At 40.9% G+C, this 22,828-nt stretch overlaps 1 protein-coding gene across 2 annotated transcripts in view; it reads right to left on the bottom strand.

The window, feature by feature from the left end:
* Positions 1 to 4,308: 4,308 nt before the first annotated feature.
* Positions 4,309 to 22,828, bottom strand: part of LOC148343431 (disheveled-associated activator of morphogenesis 2-like) — an 81,924-nt gene continuing 63,404 nt past the window's right edge. For both annotated transcript variants that reach the window (XM_088290775.1, XM_088290859.1), the window contains exons 12-26: positions 20,793 to 20,851; positions 20,515 to 20,702; positions 19,950 to 20,258; positions 19,671 to 19,778; positions 18,281 to 18,310; positions 17,375 to 17,481; positions 16,087 to 16,171; positions 15,552 to 15,658; positions 14,613 to 14,701; positions 12,776 to 12,944; positions 11,912 to 12,019; positions 11,712 to 11,772; positions 11,020 to 11,151; positions 8,287 to 8,457; positions 4,309 to 7,589 (exon numbers count right to left, since the gene is read on the bottom strand). In XM_088290775.1, coding sequence (XP_088146901.1) covers positions 7,374 to 7,589; positions 8,287 to 8,457; positions 11,020 to 11,151; positions 11,712 to 11,772; positions 11,912 to 12,019; positions 12,776 to 12,944; positions 14,613 to 14,701; positions 15,552 to 15,658; positions 16,087 to 16,171; positions 17,375 to 17,481; positions 18,281 to 18,310; positions 19,671 to 19,778; positions 19,950 to 20,258; positions 20,515 to 20,702; positions 20,793 to 20,851 — 1,939 coding nt within the window. In that variant the 3' untranslated portion in view covers positions 4,309 to 7,373. The remainder of the gene's footprint in view (positions 7,590 to 8,286; positions 8,458 to 11,019; positions 11,152 to 11,711; positions 11,773 to 11,911; positions 12,020 to 12,775; positions 12,945 to 14,612; positions 14,702 to 15,551; positions 15,659 to 16,086; positions 16,172 to 17,374; positions 17,482 to 18,280; positions 18,311 to 19,670; positions 19,779 to 19,949; positions 20,259 to 20,514; positions 20,703 to 20,792; positions 20,852 to 22,828) is intronic.

The following is a 22,828-nucleotide window of genomic DNA, read 5'->3' as shown; positions in this document are numbered from 1 at the left end:
TGGACATGGCGTGTAAATGGAAGTTATTCCACAGACAAGTGCAGCTGGAATAAAAGTAATTCCTAAATATGATTTCAAACATCAACTAACTCTAAAACGTTTCTCCCTCTTGATAACCAACTTCATGCAAGAGATAAATTAAGCTTGAAATCATCTTTATTTCTGTCATCATTGTAATTGTAATTAAAATGTTGTTTTATCACCGACATATTTGATATAATACTTGACCATTAAGATTTTTAATGGTTTATCACCTCTTCTTGAAAATATCACCACCAATAGAAAATATTTGGTGAATTCAGCAAAAATGTTGCAGTAACAATAACGCTCTTTTACTGGCCACGTTATTTATGTAATTATTTTTCTAAATAATGTGTGCCCATTAGAGTAAGTCTCATTAAATGCACTGTATGATAGACTGCAGTTTTATATTGCTGATTATACATTTACTGCCATTATACCGTGCAGCAGGGGTCAGGCTGCACATTAATGCTTAGCTAACAGGATGTCGCAGAAACCCAAATGTTCACTAAAAGCATGTCAGTGGGATTAAATGACAAACCTGGACATGTAAGAGGAACGCTAATGTATGTACTGTATGCGTGTGTAGACAGGCAGTCTTCTGAGACTCTCCTCCAGAACAAGCAAGCGGCTTGCATTGCACGATGGTCTATGGGCAGATCCTTCACAGACGCGCTCCAGATGATTGCTTCATCATGGTCAACGTTGGAGGTTTCAAGCAGAGAATGGAGCACGGCGTTCTCAAACGCTTCCCTCACACTCGCCTGGCACGTCCCCAGAAGCCATCCTGGAGCTCTGCGATGACTTTGTTGCTGCGGAAATGGAGTACTATTTTGACCGCAATCCACTTTTCTTCTTCTGTTACGTCCTCAACTTTTATTTGACAGGTAAAATGCACCTGGTGGACGGTTGGTGCGTCCTATCCTTTCGTCAAGAGATCGAGTATTGGGGCATCAAGGATGGCCATTTGGACTTGTGCTGTTGTGACAAATTCCAAGAACTCCTGGATCAGTCTGAAGATCTTCACAGCACTGGTTCAACCGTTGAGGAGAAGTCTGAAGTGGATTTGTTCGATGGTTGAGATGGTTTTTCAAATCAGTAACCAAAAATTGAATATCACGGTTGGATCACTTACAAGAAGGACTCAACAGCATCACAAAATTAAGATTTGATGTCCGTGAATAATTTTTTTTTTTTTTTTAGCTCATCTACCTCACAGTTTGGAAGTAAGGTTCATGTGCTAGGTGTGAATCCTTGTCTGTAGGTGCCCTTCTACCCAAAGTCAGCTGGGACAGGCTCCAACAAACCTGTGACTCAAATGAGGATAAGCGCAGAAGATGGATGATCCCAAAAGAAGCTAAAACACACACCTTCTTTCCCATCAAGGCCAAAATGAACAGTGAGTTCCACTTTGAGACCACATGCAGAAATACTGTAGATACCAGTCCTCTCATATATTGTTCAAAGTAAATGGAATGTTTCAAGAATGGTAAATTATTAAGATGACTTTCACTTACCTCAATTCTTAAAAATTAGCCTGTTTTATCTTAATCTAGATTAGCATTTATTGTCTGTATTTTACTGTATGATTTCAAATTATGTATTAATTTTTCTCAAAAATTGACAGCAGGCTTTGTAATCCGGCGCACTTTTTACATAGACGTTGTCTTTTAAGTGTGTCTTCTTTAATTGAAATTCCTTCCCATTTACTTTCATATTCATGTTATCATTCTCATCGGCATCTAATCTAAAACTAGAACTACTTCCTGCTACCGTGTCTAAGAATCATGGGAAATGTAGTCGTACTAGCTTAATGCTGCAGACAGCTTAACTGCTCGCTGAGCGTGTCTGATGGCGTTTTACCATCGTTACAATGTGGGACAAGTTATAAAACAAGCACCAGTCACCAGATTGACTAGGGATGTTCAATTTCTTTTTTGTAAGATCCATTTTGAACCTAGCATAACAGTGTAAAATCAATTAAATAAACATATGGTAGGCTACAATTACAAGAAACTATTTGACACCTGATGCTTCACCAATGTGAGGTGCTTTATAATCTGGTGCTCCTTTTGTATAAAGGGGTACGAAAATAGACAATATTGCACCTAAAAATTGTAAGGGACAATTTGTCGGTTTTACAAATTTAGCCAAGTTGTAAATGAATAACTCAAAAAGTTGGGTCAGTCACTTTTTGACCCAATTTTTATTTTTATTTTTTTTTGACCCAACTGATTTTAGAGCGCATTATGCGTTTTCCACAAAAAACACAAGTTGGCAAGGAATTTTTTTACCATTCAACAAGCAAAATTTGGTTGAGAGAGAAAGAACGATGCGACCAATAAAACTTATTTTTTTAAAGGATATAATTGATGATGTGAATACATTTATTATTTCATGTACAATGACATGACAATGCTATAATGGTTCCATGTTTCCTGATTATTAGGCAAATAAACAGTTTCAATATTTACTGTATGGACTCACAGAATTTGTGGGAACACAGTTAAAGACAGGTCACCCGAGATTGGTTTGCAAAGCTGTCCAAAAAAGGATGTGCTACATTCCATCACCAATGCTATTCTGTTGCAGTCAGGTGTTATTGATCCACGTGCCTTGTTTTCTCATGGCTTCGCTATTTCAATTCCAATAAGTCCAAGCAAACGCATGCTAATCAAATGTTGTGTGAACCACAAGAGCTTAATCAAGGTCTAAATTATCATCTGTAAGTATCCTAACATCTATGGTCTTAAATTGGAAAAGGGCACGTTATCAAGTTAAAGCGAGTTTTGTCACTAATTGATGATGAAGACGCAAGGTCGTCTCTCTGCTGAATAATTAATCATTTAATATCGCTTTTGACTGCAGCAGCACGTGAGCTCACGTTATTATTTGCCCTGAACACTCTGCCCTTCATTTTGTCTCAAAGTCACAATGCAATACATTTGGCAGCAAAAGACTGCATCAGCAATAACGGTGGTCATGTTTGTGTTCAAGGACTGCCAGCTAGTCTTTTTGCCCAGGGACACTCTGATAACATCTGCATCACTAGGTCAGGCTACTAATTGACAGAGAGGCGCTGAATTCTATCACGCAGGACAAACGAATAACTCAAAAAGGTACGAGTGGCATAAACACAACACGGCTCATCATCAAAAGAACACCATCCCTACAATGAAGACGGTGGTGGCAGTATCATGCTTTGGGCTGCTTTTCTTCAGATGGAACTGGCACCTTAGTCAGGGTGGAAGGAATTATGAGCAATTCCAAACAGTCTTCTGCTAGAAAGCCTAGTTAAGAAAAGCCTACTTACACCAATGGGGGTTGGCATACGTACCCCTGGCAACAAGTCAAGACACTTGAGGGGGTTCAAATATTTTTCAAAAGTTGCATCAAGGGAAAAAAAAACCCAGATGGATCACAATAGTTGCCTTTCTGCCACCAAGACTGACAAAGATGCTCAGTGAAGCACATGTCCAAGTGGCTCATCAAAATGCAAAAAAAAACACTCCGTTCAGTGCAACAATGCAATGTTCATTGTTGAAGTTTGGTAATGTTGTCAGTCTTCTTTTTAATTCGCAAATAAATATTTTAAGATGATTTTTTTTCAGCAGTTTCTGCTTTATTTAAAATTAAATTAATGATATTTAGTATGATCCCAGATGAGGACACTTTATATTTATAAATAATTTTATGTGCAAAAATATTTTTATCATTCAGTTCATTATTTCTTTTTTTTTTAAGATGTAATTTTTTTCTTTCCAAATAGTTCTAGAGCACTGATGAGCCGGCTTTGTACGTGCTTACGTTACTCCTTTCGCTAGCTTGTGTGTTTAATATTAGCGTAATGCGATTGAGACAATTCACATCTTGAAATGCATCAACTGCAAGTTTTTTTTCTTTTTTTTCTGTGGGTCCCAGGACAAAGTGGCCCCACGGACCTGTACTGGGTCGTTTTTAAATTTACGACGGTCCATGATTGGGACAGGTCAGGATTATTTTTTCTATGGTCTGGGATTTTTCCTGTTAGAGTGGGACAGGAGTGAAAATCCATTCCCATGTCACTCTCTATTGTCCACCTCGTATTACATATTTTTTTTAAACTATTTTAGCCGTTTTAATGAAAATTTGACAAAACTTACTGAGAATGTTAATGTGACAGATTTTGTCATTTCCATCTTCAACTCTATTATATCAGTAATATAGCCGACTGCGTGTGCTCTCTTATTCATATCAGCTTATCATGCATCATTTTCCCTTAAATGTTAAGGCCGAATAAACAATGACTGCAAGGGACAAAAGTTTATTGTAACCCTACAAAAGACACAGGGTGAGAAAAATACAAAACAAAATACAATTATAGAAATGAAAAACATACAAAAAAAATATTGTCATTCTTACGCAAGTCTCAAAATTATCCACTGTACACAGACCACAGTTTATTAATCATATTTTTTTTAATATATCTATATTTTTTTCGTAATGCTGTGTACATACAAAATATAGCAAACTAAATAAGGCAAATAAATAGAGGTACAATTTACAGGAAAATGCAACATTCCTCAACATTTTAATGGTGTTTTAGTTTTATCTCAAACATCAAGAATGGTGTACAAAATACTTTTTTTTTCTTCCAACTGTACATCTTTCTGTGAAGGGTACTTCATTTTCAACAATAAAAAATACTGACTCGTCACATTTATACAGCCTCCAAAAAGTGGGTGCGACATTTTTCAGGCAGTACAAAGTGATGTATAACTTTAATAACTGTTTTTTTTTCTTTTTCTTTTTAATAGCGCAAGCAACTTCCTATTCAAAGGTTAAATTCAATACACCACACTGTGTGCACATTTCTTTGGGCATGCAGCTTGACGCCAAGTGCATGTTTGAACAGAAAACTAAACATTCCCCCTGTTTTTTTTTTCTTATTTTACATGCCAAAATCAAGGACGCACACATGTCGTATCTGTGTTCTCCAAAATCCCGTCTCTCATCCTCTCAATTTTCCAGCGGCCCAGCCGGAGTACCAATCACTTGCCTCGCTCCTCTTTTTACATTTTACAACACTTTAGTTGCAGCACCCTTCTTAGTTCAAAGAAGTCGAAACCCTCAAAACAACATTGCAAATGGAAATGTCCCGTAATAAAAGTGCATCGAAAAAAAAAAAGCTAATGTCATTGAGTTCCATCTTTTACACCCCAAAATCAGCCAGTCAATGGCCAAGAATAAACATCCAAACGTGGAACAAAACAAAGATGTAATAATACTGACAAGGTTGCAGTAAATAGCTTGCCCTAAAATGTGGGGTTAAAGCTTCGGATTAGGTGTTGTAAAGATTCTGCCAAAGTTTGATATACGAACTGATTAACTGGAAAGACAAAGGAGTAGCGTGGGGAAAAACCAGCTCAAATATACACAAGATGCTGGTTAAAGTGGTTCTGATTTCAGGGACACCACAAGTAGATTCATTTCGAGGTGGTGGGCCACACATTCAGTTTGAGAGCAAATGTGAAAGACGTCAAATAATATGCAGACTAAACTTCCACTTTAAGACTCATTTTCGGACACAAAAGTGAATCTTATTGTCGTGGGATCCAGCTACTGAGCTGCTTTTAATTATTCACTGCATAGGAACGCAAGCAGTCGCCATAGCTTCATATATGTCCGATATTAGCTGCATTTTAATTTTTCATTAACCAGTCTACTGGACAGCCATTAGCAGCACCACGCAGAAAGAGGAATGGTACTTGTGCGCAAAAAGGGTTAGAGGCACTTCAAGGTGAATATGTGGTCAAAAGAAGCTGACACGATGAAGGACAACACAACATACAAGCGAGAAACTCCGGAAAATACGCTGTCTTCTAAACTCATCACCAAATTTGATGATGGCAATTACACCAAGTGCTTGTTTAGTCAAGTGCACAGGGGAGGTGTAGGCAGTACGGCGAGGACACTCTTGGTACTGCCAAGTAAATATTTGACCCACTGGAAAACAACAAGATACTGCTTTTAAAACTGTTGTGTGGGGAGTAAATGATGTATTTTTATGTTGACAAGAGTAATGAATGAGGATGGTCAAGTGTGCATCAAACAAAGAAGGGCAGCTCGCATCCTGTACCAATTTTAGATTTCTGTCAGCTTGCCTCTATTCTCCATCGATGACAAATGAACATGTTGCCCTCTAGTGGTAACAAAACAAACTACAACGTGTTTGCACTGAACCCACCACATACACCGCAGCATTTGTCTCAATTACTAAGATTTTAGTTATGCATATATTAAATTATTTCTGTTGCTACTTGCAAAAGCGTTTTAACCCAGCCACGTTTGCAGCAGTGGGTCGCCTAAAAAAAAAAAAGGTTTCTTGACATACAAACAAGCAGGAACATGAAGGTGAAGATTGTTTTTCTACAATTGTCTGTCATGTGCACCGTTATTGAAAATTTATGACTCTGTCAAGGCCAATGGCATTGCAACAAGCTTGGCCACGGAATGGCGGCTTAATAATTAGACGGCTGTGACTGGAGGCGAGCTATTTTGAATTGTGAAGCTTATTTAAGGCCCATTACCAGCGTGCGGCGGGCAGGCTGGCAGGGGAGCATGGAAACAAATGCCTGTGTAGTGTCTGAAAGTGCCTGTTCCCAAAAGGCGTTTCTTCATCATGTTTGTTGGCGAGAGAGAGGACGCACACAAAGTGAAGGCTGGCGAGACAACAGGAGCTGCAGTGCAAACAAGATGAACGAAACGTAGAAATTCACTTCATTTGAGAGTACAAAACCCCCGAAATGAATGCCACCAACATGTAAAAAAAACTCTTAAGATTTAAATACAAAGGCCTAATTGCAGTATGTTTCCTGACATATTTCTTTTTTTTGGCACTTGTTGCTGCCAGAACAATGTAGTGGACATTGACACATTGAAGCTGCGATGAGAACAAAGAGGTCATGTGACCACCAGCTGCATCGTTCCTCGCTAACATTTTTTTTTTTTTTAAGATCTTCCATCGTTTCCAGATGTGAGCTTTGCTTTATTCCCACTGTTGTCGTTGTCTTGTTTTTGGTGTGCGCGTGAGATCCCAGACAGGAGAGCAAACCAAAGGGTTTGTTGGGAAGAAGCGGTGAGAAACAGGAAGTGAAGGATAGCGAGGAGTTGAAGCACAGTGGTCAAAGTCAGGTGAAGATTTGTCACAGTGGTCTGCCCCCAGTGCCCCCCCCCACCCTGTGGTCAGATCAGGAGATCGCACAACGTTCAGGAGGGGCAGGTCACACATCTACGGACACTGTTGGACAAGTCAGACCACGAGAGATCCACATCGGGGCTGAGTTCCGGGCGCCTCGGTTTTTGCTGACGTCTTAGTTGTTGACTTTTGTGACAGCTCTTTCCCGCCCACCGCCGCCCTCCACCAGCTGGTTGACAGAACGCTTGCGGTTGCGTTTGAATTTGTTCAGGTCCTTGTCAAAAACCTCGCCCGAACGCAGCGCCGACACCAGGTCGTCAAATTCCCCGCCAACCTCGTCTGAGGCGCCGCTCTTCTTGGACCGCCGTTCCCGCTCCCGCTGCTCCTTGAGCTGCAAAGCGAGGGGATGGTTTATACATTTACAACAAGGGAAGGCAACTGAATGTGAACGCTGGAGTGCTGAAGCTGAACTCAAGCGTTGTGGAATGAACTGAATTGTTCCAATGAAGAATGAGAGACTTTTTAGTTGGATTTCTTTTTTAAATCAAGAGTTGTGGATGGAAGAGGTCAATATTTAAGAAATCTCTTAATTTGGGAACTCTTTAAGGAATATGATAAGATGTCCCAAACTTGGGAATTTGGTCAATAGCTCCCAAAATGAGAATATCTTCCCTTTGAAATTGGAAAGATTTGAATCGGTAAAGAACGGTGAAAGGAGGAGGAATATTTGTAACCTGTCTTTTAAATTTGGCAATTTTATTGTGAAAAGTTTGGAATTTGGGGAATGTGGGAATTGTTGTAATGTGGAAAACAGGTCCCAAGAATTCCTGAATGATCGGAAGAATTAGATTGCAATGGTGGAGATGAGGAAATCTTTGGTTAAAAAGTGCCATTTTTGATTGGAAAATGTGGAATTTTGTAACGTGAAAAGTAATTCCAAATATTTCAAGTGAAATATGTGGAAGGAAGAAAAGCATCCAAAAAATTTCCCAAGAAAATTTTTGGGAGCCTTTTTTTTTTTTCCCCATCTCTCGAGCATTCACACAATCGATAAGACACGAATGAAACATTTTGGTCGGGCCTCTCACCATGGCCTCCATGCGCGCCCGCCTCTCCTCCTCGTCCTTGCGTCTCTGCATGTTTTCCAGGTCTTGGCGAGCCTCGCCAAACGACTGCAAGAAGGTGTCGAAAATCCCAAAGAACTCGTCGGGCTGCATCCTCCCTTCGTCCTCCCCAAAGTGCTTCAGAGATTTGGTGAACTGCGTAGGGAGACGCAAGCTTGTAATTTCACACTCATTTTTTTGGCGGGTATGAATTTGCAAGGATAACTTCCCGTGACCCTCAAAGTTTTGCGTGACCTTTCTTTGTTTAAGCAGCACTTGGACATTCAAGCTTCTCTGTGCATTATGTTGTAAAGTCATAACGCCACAAATCTCCAAAATGTATCAAAACAAAGTTGTAATAAATATGAAGCCCCCGAGAAATCAGTGAAATCATGCCCATGAACTACTTGTAACAGTAGGTGTGATTGTCGGGCTTCTTTTCCAGTAATGCATAACCATCCTGTCATTATGGGCTGGTCGTCACAGCAACCAAAACATCAATTTCTCTCCTCTAATTACGTTTCTGGTCAAATCTGTTAACCGTGCTCGAAATGGGTGCGTCCATAATCAGGAGAATCATACACGCTAAGGCAAAAAAGCAGCTAATTCTACAACAGACATGCACGAGTATTGTTTGAAGGCAGGCATTCATATTGCTAAATAACTTCTCTCCTCCCCTGGTGATAGGGAAAGAGTTTTCCATAATTAGCACTTTGCACCCGGATCGCGCCACAAACACAGGTCATAAACTAATTTTGCTTTGCTCCACCGTATGGTTGGTTTGCTTTTTGCTACTGTCTGTAGATCCAATCCATGTGTAATTGACTGAAAGAATAATCTCAAAGCAAGCATGCATAAAGATGACTTAACAGACACACGCAACATACTGATTTGCTCACCAAAGCAAAAGCCTCAACAACATTGCAGCACTTCACCTCCTTGCTAATGTGAATAACAACGTCGTTTGGCATAAATGCCAAACTCAGACTGGAGGAGCGAACAACCCGAGGTTGCCATTTGTATCCCGCATCTAACACCAACACTCATAAATGACATGATATCAGCCTGTCACACGCACATACAATACTTAGTTTGAAAGGGAAAATCAGACCTGTGTGTGGACGTGTGCACATGTTGTGAAGGATAAACCAAATAAATCTCTCTAGATGAGAGGGAAAATCCCTCCTGTCCTCGGGAAAACCTGTGTCCCAGTAACCCGCGTGACCTTGGACAAGTGTAATCCTTTGAAATGTATGGTGTGATGTCAGAAGCTGGCGGCTGCGCTTCTGTGCGTACCTCAGCCACAAGCACATGCTACACAACCGTTACTCTCTTTTTGATTTGCTCCTAAGCTTACCAAAGTGTTGCGAAGTGCAACTCACTTTTACTGGTACATTTGCAGAGTGACGCAAACATAGTCGGGAGCGACAGGAATCAAGCCCAGGGATGCGGATGAAAAGCTTTCTGCAATTAACATTTCAGGTGATTTTAGCAGAATATTGCACACGTCTGATCTGAGAGAGGGCAATTTTATAGAGCAATCACCGGACCGGCCTGCAGGCCACTTTGCATCAGGCTATTAGCGATGCTAATTGTCTGAGTTAAATTACGCTAATATTAAACACACAAGGCTCGGTCCAAGAATGAAATCTAGAACGTACGGCAGCGCGTTGCCCACATTGCTGACAAATGAATAGAAATGGAGAAATGTAATGTAATTTTGCACCTACATGTTTATTTAGAGTCTTTTTGATCTCCAACCTACTACTTCATTAATGTTAAAAAGAAGGCAGAGATATTTTGAAATAACATTAAATCCTGCTCATCCCTAATATGGTCAATCAATCGAGACTACCAAGTAGGTGATCCATTGCTACCATGGGAAAGACTCAGACACGCTCTTAAAAGCAACTACAAAAATCAAGTAAGTCTCACATAAGGGTTATAACGTCAGAAATGTTGTAGTCCACGCTAGTCTATACTCTCATCTCAATGCTATCAAAGGAGTGGCAGAGATTAAAGCAATTTGGACAGTTTTCAGTCAGACACGCAGAAAGTTGGCATGTTTACAGTCTGGCCCAGCGAACAGAAGTTGTTGTCTGTAACTGGTGTCCTTCTCCCCTGTGTCTTTACCGCCGACATCCCAACAGGCTCGTTTTCCATCTAAATCCCGCATTGACAAATAATGAAGTGGAAAGGAAGTTTTCCTTGGAGCCACTTCTCCCACTCTGCATTTATCATACACTGATCAGGGTCGCTTTGGAATATGAAAAGGTGGATTCAAATAATTGACTGCAAAAATGTCAGCATTAAGATGTGCAAAGTCTGCAAATTTTTTTCAACCTTTTTTTTTTAGTATCTGCAAATTTCAAACCATCAGCAGTGTAAGAGGCAGACAATTTTAAATACATTTGTCCCAGATGACAAAAGCTGGAAAGACGAAATGTGAAAACAGTAACTCAAAGAGGCAAAGAGAAGACAATGGAGGAATCCAAGCGAATAGATCAGTTTCAGGTTTCCTCGTCTTTGTAGCAGTGATCAGATCAGACACAGAACGTTTTAGAGTTGCTCCCTTGAGAGTGGAGTCTTTCATAATCCCTTCTCTTCTCTTGCTAACATGAAGGGTTGGTCAATTCCACATATGGCTAAAGTTTCCTTTTAAAGCCACCCACAAACGTCAAACATGTTCTCTGTATGGCCGGCTGCTTTCGTGGTTACCTTGTCCTTGGCCTCGCTTAACTGATCCTCCAGTTCAGAGAAGCTGAAGCCAGCCACAGTGATGAAGTCACCAATCACCGCCACAAACTTATCGCCACGTTCTCTCGTCCTGCTCTGCTGGTAGTGCAGCTCCTGGTGCAAAAACAGACCGGAAACAAAACACATCTTAACTAAACAATACGGAGTGACGTCCTCTCACGGACTTCATACATAGAAGTGCATCCCTTGCATCTCCCCAACACATAGCTAGCTAACTGGTTTCCAAAGGCTGCACTGGAGTGTGGTGAAACTCGTCGGCAAGTTTGCCTGGTGAGACAACAAGAGTGACTAAAAGAGGTTCTGCGATGCCATGAGCTGCGTTCGGGATTCTTTGGAGTGAAAAACTGTCTACTGGTGTTTTAAGGTAAATACAAAGTCGCCAATGCGAGTACAAATTTGTTCCTACAGCTAAATGTTGCTGTTGCGGCCTTTTCACGTGTGTTTTGTAGCATGGCAATTACGGTACTTATACTTGCTGCGCATTAATACGTTAAATGCATAAAGTTCACATGCTTTTTCTAGCCAAATAAACCCGACGTTTGCTGTATTTTAGGGCTATCACAGCATTAAAAATTACTGTTAATTTGTGCCCTGCCCAAAAACCTAATTACAGGGATGGTAAAAACCAGTGGGAGGAAACACAACAAACTCACCGCCTCAAGCGCCTTCAGTCCACTTTTTATACTGTGCACCTCTTTTTCCAACTCGGACAAACTGGGAAGCAAAGAAGAAAAGAACAAACTGAAGGTTCCTGCACATTTAAAGGGACACGTTTTTGTTCCCGTTATTGAGACCTTCGGTGATTTGATAAGAATGTTTTTTCTCCAACATGCTGCTGTATGATTGCACTCACTTGACTTTTGCAGCCTCTGGAATGCTGTTGAGGTCCAGATGGATGTGCAGCGTATCAGGGTAGTTCTTTTCAAAGATCATGATCAGGTAGTGCAACATGGTGATGTTCCTGGGAGATTGTGAGGAAAACACAGCACTTATGAAGAAACCAAAATAGGAGACAGAAGAAAATAGCTATTTTTCTTTTATGGGATTTTTTATTTATTTATTTATTTATTTTTTTACCATTAGTCTGGTAATAATCGTGAGTTTTGAGGTCCCAAATGTGGATGAGAGAGCCATAATCTCTGTTGCAGGTAACCTCTCAAAGATCTTTAATGGTATTTCCAAAGATATTTTCACAAAGTTGGAAAATATCTTCAAGGGGATCACAAAAGGAATAGCACCACTTCAAATTGATCTCTCTCGCACCCTCTCTCTTTCTCTCACAACGGATGAAAATATTTACTTTGTAGTGACAATGCATCCACACAGACAGGCACACTTTTGAAAATTTTATTGAATAAAAGATTTTTCTTTCAGTGTACTCCTCTACTGCCATGGCGTTTGTTATTCTACGGTGGCTAAAGCAGTCGATCCATCATGTGACCCGTTTATGCGCACGAGGGTCGTGTGTGTGCTGGAGCCTTCCCCAGCTACCTCTGGTCGGTAGGCGTGGCATACCCCAAATTGGTCGCCAGCCAATCAAAGGGCACACATAGACGAGTCACTATTCTCACTCACAGTCACACCTAGGAGCAATTTAGAGTGTCCAATCAACCGAACGGTTCACAGTTCTGTGAAGCCACAGCTTGTTTCTAATCGACAAATGTCAAGTTTTCTTCTATGGAAAGAGTTTTGTCGCTTGCAATGTGCAGCCACTCACCTGTCGATGCTGGACTTGGTGTCAGCAATCTTATTGAGGCTGGACACCTTGAACCCGAAGGCATTTCCTCGCTGGCCTTTATTCATGAAGTTACCGAAGGCGAGCACAACCTCCAGGATCTGAGTGAGCCTCTTGCTCCGGACCACCTCCTTGGAAGCATTCAGAATGGCTGCGAGAGAAAATCGGGTGAGAGGAGTGAATGGCAAGAATCCTACCAGTGATTGAGTGAACATTTGTTAAGCGTGTCACTTAACTTTTTACTCAATCCGACGTGTTCCACGACAACATATCTCCATCATACTGTCTTTTATTTTACTCCCATCCGACTAAAAGGGGCCTGAAGTGTACAGTTCCCATATTTGCAATGTCTATCACAATGACTGATCATCACGGTTAGCGCAAAGCCCATCAAGCCATCACGTCCACTTATATATAAAACAGCAGGAGGAGGAAGAAGGGAAAGTTCCCCGATAGAACAAACCTTGTTGGCAAAGGGGCAGGTGCTTCCCTCTCTCCGCAAAGGAAACCTCAGTGTGAATGCTAAAACCATTAGAATCCTTATTGTTATTGTTCCAGTTCATTATGCAACGACAAAGCATGAGAATCATTTTTCGGTCTCCGCTCACATTGTTTGGTACGATGCACAACAGCTTGGCTGAATTTTGCTCCGTTGACTGAAAGTACTTATATTAAACATGCTGGGTGGTCGAGAAAATTGTCTCAACTGGGGTAACATTATTTAAAACTCCGTATGTGCGGTTTGGGAACATTTGGATCCAACATCAAAGATTTCAAGAGGCTTGGATCCCAACCCAATCCTTGCAGGATTAGGCTTCTGTTTTCTTTCCAATCCTGATGGCCAGAAACGTCACAAGATATATTCTATTTGATCTCATTCGACAACAAATGCCGCAGCATACACAATTAAACTAGCGCTTAAAAAAGCAACAAGCATGCGAGTGCACATCACCGTGAACCTCATTGAAGTCTCCCCCCCCCACCCCCCTTCAGTTCTTTGAGCTGAGCTGCATGTTTACGAGCAAAGGCTTTTCCCTCGCAACAAGGGCCAGCTTTCCAAAACATCCTCCGTGGTAACCTGCAAGCCCACTTGCAAAGGATGCACTCAGTGACCCACGCATATCCTTGCGCGCACAATCTCCTGCACTGACGGACGTCGACAATGTTAGTGACAATCTTACAGTATTATATTTTCAGATTGGCCTGAAAATATGCCCTAATAAGAGGAACCATTGGAGCTGAAAAGCAACCCAAGTGAAACATGCCATATCCAACTTAAGGGCTGCCTGAATTTGGTTGTTTCAAAATAAATGCAACACAGTTTCTCGGCAGTTAAAGCCTAACTTTAAAAAAATATATTCTGTTAAATATCAGGTGTAGCATGTGAGACTTTACGGATAATTTTGTGGTTTAGTTTGTGAGCAACATTTATCTATAACCGTGTAACCTTCAAACCTAATCACCGTAAGAGCTGAAACACGTTTCAAAACGCGTGCAAACTATTAGCTAACATTTGCAAACACAAAATACTTATATACATCACTTACACACCTTTTGCCTCTTCGGAGGGGGTGCTATTAAAAGAAATGTTAGTTTTTCTGACGGCCAATATGAAACTCTTGGCCGTACTCTTTGTTAAGTTACCTCACGTGTGAACTGTACTAAACAGGAAGTTTGCTTAAACCGGGAGTAGCACCTTTCAATGGAACTTTCAAATGAAAATAAAATATAATAAACAAAGTCACTTCCGTTGTTCCAAAAATATGAATATGGTTGGATACATCAGGTGAACAGATGTAGAACACATTGAATTCCTCACCGTCCACCTTTGGCTTGGTTTCAGCGAGGCGCTCAGCAAATTTCTTCTTAAAGAACAGAGCCTGCAGTCTCTGCTGGTAGTGATCAATTCTAATGATAGGAAAGAAAGAAAGCAAAACTTTGATAAATGTCTTCCAAGATGAGGGAGTGGGGAGGAGTGCTCTGGCAATATTAAATGGTTGACTCTGACCACAGCTGTTTCACTCTGTGGAATATATTTCAAACGGAAATACAGTAAGCAGGATAATATTACACAAAAGGAATAAGAGGCTTTCGTCATCTCGTCAAAACAGTGTAGATTGTTCTAGAACAGCAAAGGGGCCACTGATTGTTTCGCCCCCCTCACGGCCATTTCCTTGAAGCTTTTCCTGCAATATCCATTTCTGCTCATGTGTGGTGCTAAGGAGATGGATTTTGTGACGGAGATGTAAACGACTGCGCACACTTTGAGGCTGACATCCTGATCGCATTTTAACCAGGCTTATTCAAGTGTGTCGTTTTAGCGGGAAAAATCGCTCCCGTGCTTCTGACGTCATTTCTCATTGGATTTATCTAAATTCTCACTCGTGTTTCTCGAGAGGAATATTTTGTGGTGGGATGCACAGTTTCAATTTAAAATAATGTTCATTATGTAAAAAAAAAAAGAAAACCAGTTGAATGTTTATTAATAAGTAGAAATGTGTTGTTTTTTTAACTAAACAAAAATATGTCTTTTAATTCTAATCCGAATAGACGATTATTCAAACAGGATTTTCAGTTTCATATTCTATAACTGCAGCCCTGGTTTGTAATGAAAAATAATGGAATCTATTATTATCCATAAACCAAACTTTAGGCTTTTTTTGCCACTACCTTTTCTTCATGAGCAGAAGCATTTTCCTTTTCACACAACACAACACAAAAGATGACCTTCAAGCACTGCACAAACGTGGCTGTGTACCTGCTCATTTCAAACAGGAAGCGATCCGCTCGGGCCATGCGCTCAAGCTCGTGTTTGTGCTCCTCCAGGAGATCAATGTCACTCTTCTCTGGGACAAACTTCAGCAACTTAAAAGCACACACACACATGCACACATCTGTGACTGAATGCATTATTCAGGACAAGCATAATGTTTACATATTCAACGGAGCAGCCTATGTCACCTTTTATCGACCTCATTCAAATTTTGATTTTGTTTATTTGTAGCTGTGGCATTGTACAGAGCTGTTGGTGGATTTAATATCTGAGCCAAACACAATCCTAGTATCCTAGTTTATGACTTCTGCACTTTGCCGTTCTTGGGAAATGCCATCACAGCAATAAATGACATAGAAAAAAAGGAAATAGTAAAAGAACGGCACACTTCAACAAAGCAATATCAGTGAACCACAGAAAAATATTCCTTTTTTTTTTTAATCACTTAAAAATCAAATTAACATCATTGTCTCATGAAATGAGTCTGAAGTACATGTTCATGTATGCGGTCAAGGCTCACCTGCTCCAGCATATCTTTGGCCAGCTCCTCTCGCTCGTCCATCTCTAGGATTGCCCTCTTGATCTCCTCGTTGCTCATTTTTAATCTTTAAAAAAAAGGACAAAAATGTGTGATTAATGGTGGAAAAATACAACCACTCGCTACTTCTGTAGCGTCGACATTAATACATGGAGTCCTCAAACAAAGTCAAAATCTTTAAAGGGGAAGTTAAGTGAAAAATGTTCTCTGCAACATTTTGTGCGACCTCACTCTAATCAAAACACGGCATTCAGATTAATGTTGCGTTCGAAGAGTATGATTTAAAACACAAAATCCAAACGGTTTTAATCCAACTCGTTTGGGGGGGGGTCATTTGGCTACTTGCTGTCGACTAAAAATGACATCACAGTCGTGACTTTCCTGAATGTGGTCATGTGACGTTCGTAAGCTGAGCCCCTTGGCATTGTGATGTAATTTTCAGTCGAAAGCAAAATGTAAAATGGCCGCCCATCTTATTTTCAGGTATTGGCAGTGTTGTCTTTGTTGCAGCAAGATGTTTAACGGTCACTTTAGCAAGCGTTTGCCTCAGAGACCGATTTTCCCAACTGCGTGTGAAGTTATTAATCATTTGAACGTACATGTGTGGACAGTTGTCAGTCCTGGGACCACAGCCAGCTGTCCTCAGTACCCCGGAGCAGTTTTAAGTGTCGCGGGTTGTGATCGATAAGAGCATTGTCAGTGTGCACACTAAAATCTGATTGATGGCCGCTGACCTTATTTTGGGTCAGCTTTGGACCCCTGGCTCATGCAATATTGACACACTATTGAGTCAAGGGACTCACTTCAGATTCCTTCGACAAAGACAGACTCCAGGAAGCCTGTTTATTGATCTGGAAAGTGAGCGGGGTCAGTGATCAAAGTCTCCAAAGGGTTGGGCGGAAGTGCAGTGAGAAGCAAGATGGAAAACATCTTGCAGAGATGATGACAACCGATCTTCATTCAGATGGGGTGCAACTTGAAGCCACTTAGGAGGTGTGCGTTGTTTACAGGAGAATCAATTACCGTTTTTTTTTTTTTTCGGGGGGGTTCTTCTTTTTAATTACCATCTATATGGTCTGCCTGCCGCATGACATCTGTTTTAAAACTCCCCCCGCCCCCAAAAAAAAGAATTACAAAGACTGACAGATGGTCTTATTGCCCATTTAAAACAGACAAACGATTTAGTGCATGCCGCTCTGAACTTTGACCCAAACGCTTCTCTGTCACGAGAGTATGTTTGTTGTGTGATTTCACATGGACGAACACCTACTTTGAAAGGAGGATGACGCAGTTTTGCGCGCGTCGGCCATCAATGACTGACAGCTCCTTGACTTTCCGCGTGCTGACATAGATGTCATCCATAGAACCGGTCTCCTTCTGCACACACCGGAAGAGATGTCAGTCACGACGTGGCTCATAGACAACCTCTCTATAACAAGACCTCTCATTCCCAACATCTGCAACATATTTATTACGCTCAGAGAAGATGCAATCTCTTTGAAATATTAACTGTGTCTTCATTTGGAGACGATTAAACGAGAAAGCCGAACACACAAAATAAAGTGTGTGTGCAACCTTTGAATGAATTGATGAAGGAGTGATATTTACAAACTGAAAACGATCAACTTGGAGAGCAAGTTACACTGTTGCAACTTAAACTGGGGCGAGTTAAGAATTTTTTTGTCAGCCTCACACAAATTTATTCAAAATCCAAAAGAGTTACGAAGAATAAACTCCGTTTTAGAAAAGTGGTTGGGGTTGAATGTTAAACACAGTCTATTTAGGGTGCAAGGTTTCCAGTTTGCTAGAAAGAGTCCTTGAGTTTGTTGAGCGTGACATGTGTAAATCAGATGCAGCTTGTAAAGAAAACGTCATCTTTCCATTCTTGGCACTGAAGAATGATTACTTTTAGGATTGGGCCAAAACAGTCCTCTTTGTTGAGACCTAAGATTCATTTGCCTGCTCAAAACTAACTAGGCAAAAAGTCATGACATCCTTTTCTTTTTTAATATTCACAACACTGGGTGATGCTTACAAACTGTAACTGAATAAGAAAGCTTTCCCTCATCATTTTATCAGAAAAACTGACAGACACCGACATACAAAACAAAGCATTTTGCTGCCACCAGCTACCCTGAATGTAGCAAACTGTGTGTTGAAGAAGCCTTGAACTCACCTGCTTGAAGGATTGGTTAGTGAGTAGGTCCTGCCCAGGCAGCCGGAGAGCGCAAAGACACAAAACACATGCAAAGATTAGCACTGGAAGCAGCGACACAGTGTTTGGCTTGAGAGCAGAGAACCACAACTGCGCATGCTTCAAGCGTAAGATGAGAAGCCCACTCAGAGCAAAATAAACAAATAATTAAATAAATACAAAAATACAGTCTAACGCTATGTCAAAGGATTATTATTTTTTTTTCTTAATAAAGCCATGATTGTTACTATGTCTTCCATGACTGAATCATCAAACTCCTGCTTTGACATGGAAAACACAGCAACGTGACGAATGAGCACAGCCCATGAAATAAATCTACACAGGGCACATGTCCAGCTTGTGAAGCCAACCACACCAACATTGGTCTGATGGAGTCAATGGAACCAAAATGTCACAACAATTAAGATCACTGTTTTTTATATGGCGCTACCCAAAATGAATTTACATTGAACTCGTCGTTGAAGCCGGTTACAAGAACCTGCTCTGTATGAATTCATGCATGGAATACATCACTGTCACAAATTTCCATTGACTCATTAACCTTTAAAATAAGTCTACACGGGCTGTCAGAGAACGTTTTACGTCTTACAATGAGGAAAATGGCGGTTGTTTAATATTCATTTAGGTATGAAAAGGATGCTTTTAACATTTCTTTCTTGATCCTGTTGGTTGTCTGTTTTCATCGCCTATGACTTATTCCATTGACTTTGACTAAACATTTGAGAAGGATGTGGTTTGTAACTAAATGCACAATAATTACATATTCCCCAGCCATAACATTCGGTACAATCTGGATAACTGAATGAAATTCAATTCAAAAGGCATGTGAAAAAATTCTGCCTTTGAAATAACAATAATAATAAAAATAATAATAATAATTATTAATTTATTAATAATCTTAATAATAATCATTGTTTTGTAAATGAAAGCAATGTTTTCAAATATTCTTGGTAACCTCAATGTCCTACATGATACATGACACACATCAACATAGAAATGCCTGATTCACGCAATGCAGGTTTACCTCACTAAAACAAACAACATTAACCGAATACCTTTCTGATAATATGAATTAAAATTTGCTCCATAAAGATCCAGACAGCTGCCAACAAATGCGCTTAAGTTCCACGGTTGTGTTCTCGCTGCTCCAACTCCACAATGTGTCTTTCAGCTGGGCCCTTGGCAGTGTCACATAAGTTACGTGAATAATCAAGCGGAATTAGCTTCATGAATGGAACGTTGTTATAACAGGCTCATAATAAAAATCTACGCGATCACTGCAGAACACGAACACACGCGCACACACGCGTCATTAACGTGCATCTCATTATGTTGGGTTTAAAATACAAACCTGCTGTCTCTGATAGGCAGAAAACATCTTCTCGATGTCCTTGAGGTCAAGGATCTTGAATGCTTTTAGGTCATCAATATCATTCCAGATAGTGCCATTGATCATATGCTGACAGAGACAAAGAAATACATAAAGGGCCTTTAGCGTTTGCCACAATTTCTTTTCTTCTTATTTTGTTATGTTTAATACCACAAACTGGTTAAGTAAAACGTGACAAAAAAAAGGACAACAAGCTACTTGAGATCATTCTCAAAATGGACGTTTCCAGTCATGCCTCACCTCTCCCAGTTTAGCCCAGTTGAAAGATTTCAGCGGATGCGAGGGCTGAGGGATGGACTTGGAGCGCAGCGTGCTTGCCGAATTGAAAGAAGAGGGAATAGGGGGAGGCGGGATTCCAAAAATGGGAGGGGCTCCTGGTGGAGGGGGAGGGGCGCCAGGTGGAGGAGGTGGTGGCGGTGGCGGTGGGCAGCTGAAGGGTAGCGGAGGTGGAGGTGGAGGAAAGCCGCCGCTTAACGGTGGTGGTGGTGGTGGAGCCATGGGAGCCCCCGGAGGAGGAGGAGCAGGAGGTGGGAAAGACACGTTGCCCACCTGTGGGAGAAAAGTTTCACTCACCATTGAATTGAACAAAGATAAACATGAACAAGGTATGCTAACATATTGTCATGATCTGTTTTTTGTTCTTTGTAAGACCAAAATTACAATCAATTGAAAGCAGTGTGCTTTCCTGTGGTGATTCCAGCTGAACTATACCGTTCAAAGGAAATGTGGCTGCCAGCTGACAAAGATCCGAATGCCTGATGCCTAAATGGATTTTTCCTCTTGTATAAAAAGCAGCATGTCATACCGAAATACAGTCATTGATGCGTGTTGAGAGATCCAGGACTTGTTCCCTGGCTGAGCGCAACTCAACACCCTCGCGCTGGAGTTTATCCTTCATCTTGTTCAGTGTCTTCATCATGCCCTCTTTTTCCTGCGTCTTGGTCTCACACTCTCGCTCCTTCTTCTCCAGTTTGCCAAGCAGCTCAGCATGATCTGAAGCGAGAAGGGGAACAAACCAAGTCGCAAATGCAGTTACAGCTTTAATAAAATATCATCCTACGTGCCATCTGCATGCCGTCTTACCTCTTCGGAACTTCTCGGCCTGGTCTCGCCACTGCTTCACCTCATTCTCATTGACCAGCCTGTGAAGACGGAAGTCCACAATGAGGAACGATGCAACGATGCCGACAGATGGATTGACGGGACGATTGCGAGTTAAATGCAGTCAAACTGAGCCAAGCTCGGGCATTTTGTGATTTGGACGTATTTAAGACGCAACATGTTTACTGATGAGGACAAATTTTGTGTGTGATGGAATGAATTATTTGCCCAGCTTTGACTAGGTTGCTGCAGGTTGCACTGACTAGTAGGGTAAAAATAAATCTTGCGGGGATCAGTTCAAGTCAATAAAATACAATCTTGTTGAAAATTAGTAAATTAGAAATTGAAACTAATAATGCAATCTGGGAAAACTGCGGGAGAGGGATACGTTTATGGAGGTAAAAAGACAAAAAAAAAAAAACAGATAAAAATAAATGAACCTGAAGCAAAGCATTGTGTTAACAAAGGTATAAGAATTTGAAAAAAGACTTGAGTAAAACCTTGAGTATCGAGAGGAGCTTTGGCTGGAGTTGAGAGAATAAAAAGTGTCACTAACAAAATGGAAACAGTTCAATCTACAAATTGCCAGAAAGGCTTTTTTTTATAAAACTATCGTATATTACAGGCAAACAAATGTGCTGTGAGTTTAACATCATGATTTTTATTAAGTCAGGAGTCAATTCAAGAGCAAGTTGTTTGAGTGCTCGTTTTAATGGATTTACTTTTTTTTTTTTTTTTTAAAGTCTGTATGTCCGTTTTGAGCATCCAACGCCCCCCCCCAAAAGACAAAAACTTCATTGTTGGAACACATTTCCATAGCAGTGGGAAAGAGGTAACTCTACACATGTTGAGGTGTGGGTCGCATGTCGTCATGGTGACCACATCTGATGAATGACTCTACATCGCTCTTGCAGTCGATTTAACCTCTCCCACCCCCACCTCTCCCCCGAAAAGCCACATAGGCACGAGACCCATCAAATACGTTGGCCTGTGACGCGCTGCCAACCTCATGTGGAGCGCTCACTTTATGATTCATTTTTCCAGGTATCATTTCCTTCAAGAAGGTTTATGGAAACACAACAAGACTTTGGCAGGAGGGATGGACTCACCTCCCGGTGATATGTTTTTTAATGAACGGCTGAGCTTAGACGCAGCATCCAAGTTTGCTGTCGAGACGCTACTGGAAAGAATTATGCTCAAATGTTGTAATAGAACAAAAGTAGTGACTGAATGTATGTACAGTGCCAAGGCTTACCACACTTCATGTTTTTTATGCTTTTCACTGCTGACACTGAACACATATCATTGATTCTTCAATAAAAGAAATAACCGGACTGTGGATTTTATCCTAAATGCTGTCGGTCCATGTTTCCATCATAGTACATATGAGAGGTACGTTTATATGCCATTTATAACCCGGTTTAGGTGTTAAAACAGCATGATCCAAGAATGGAGTCCAAGGCCCTGTCAATAATTTTTCTTCAAACGTCATAAATATTGGTTCTCCTCAAAACTCAGAAGTTAGCTTTCTTATTCAGCTCCCCAACTTAACACGACAAAGTCATCGGCGCGAGAAAAACTCATCAGCACCTTCTCTCATGCCTTGCCTAAATCAGGGTGATAATGAAATCTCGCTGTTTACGTAAGTGGCGTCAGCAACAGTTGGTAAAACAAACCTCGCTGAGTGTATGGATAATGCTCAGAGATCTGTCAGTGGCCAGTAGTTCTCATGAAGACTAAAAAGTAAACATCCTAAGTGCATGAACAAAACCACTGAAACGAAGCCAAGTGTCTGCACGGCCGCACCTAAACATGGCTCACTTGGCCGGCCTGCCCGACTAATACGATTAGGAGTAATTTCCTTTTGATCTCAGGTTTCCTCTTTCGTGCCAATTTACGCACGGTGCGCCGCTTCCTCAGATTTAAACCAAGACCCCCTGCTGCCACCTTCACTTTGCCTCACCTTCCTGAGGAGTTACATTCTCCGCCTTTTTTAAAGGATTGCCTGGCATGTACAA

This window comes from Idiotropiscis lumnitzeri, chromosome 1 (assembly GCF_059441095.1).
Source record: "Idiotropiscis lumnitzeri isolate Australia: NSW breed Sydney's pygmy pipehorse chromosome 1, RoL_Ilum_1.0, whole genome shotgun sequence".
Taxonomy (NCBI): Eukaryota; Metazoa; Chordata; class Actinopteri; order Syngnathiformes; family Syngnathidae; genus Idiotropiscis; species Idiotropiscis lumnitzeri.
This window is presented reverse-complemented; position numbering and strand designations above follow the sequence as displayed.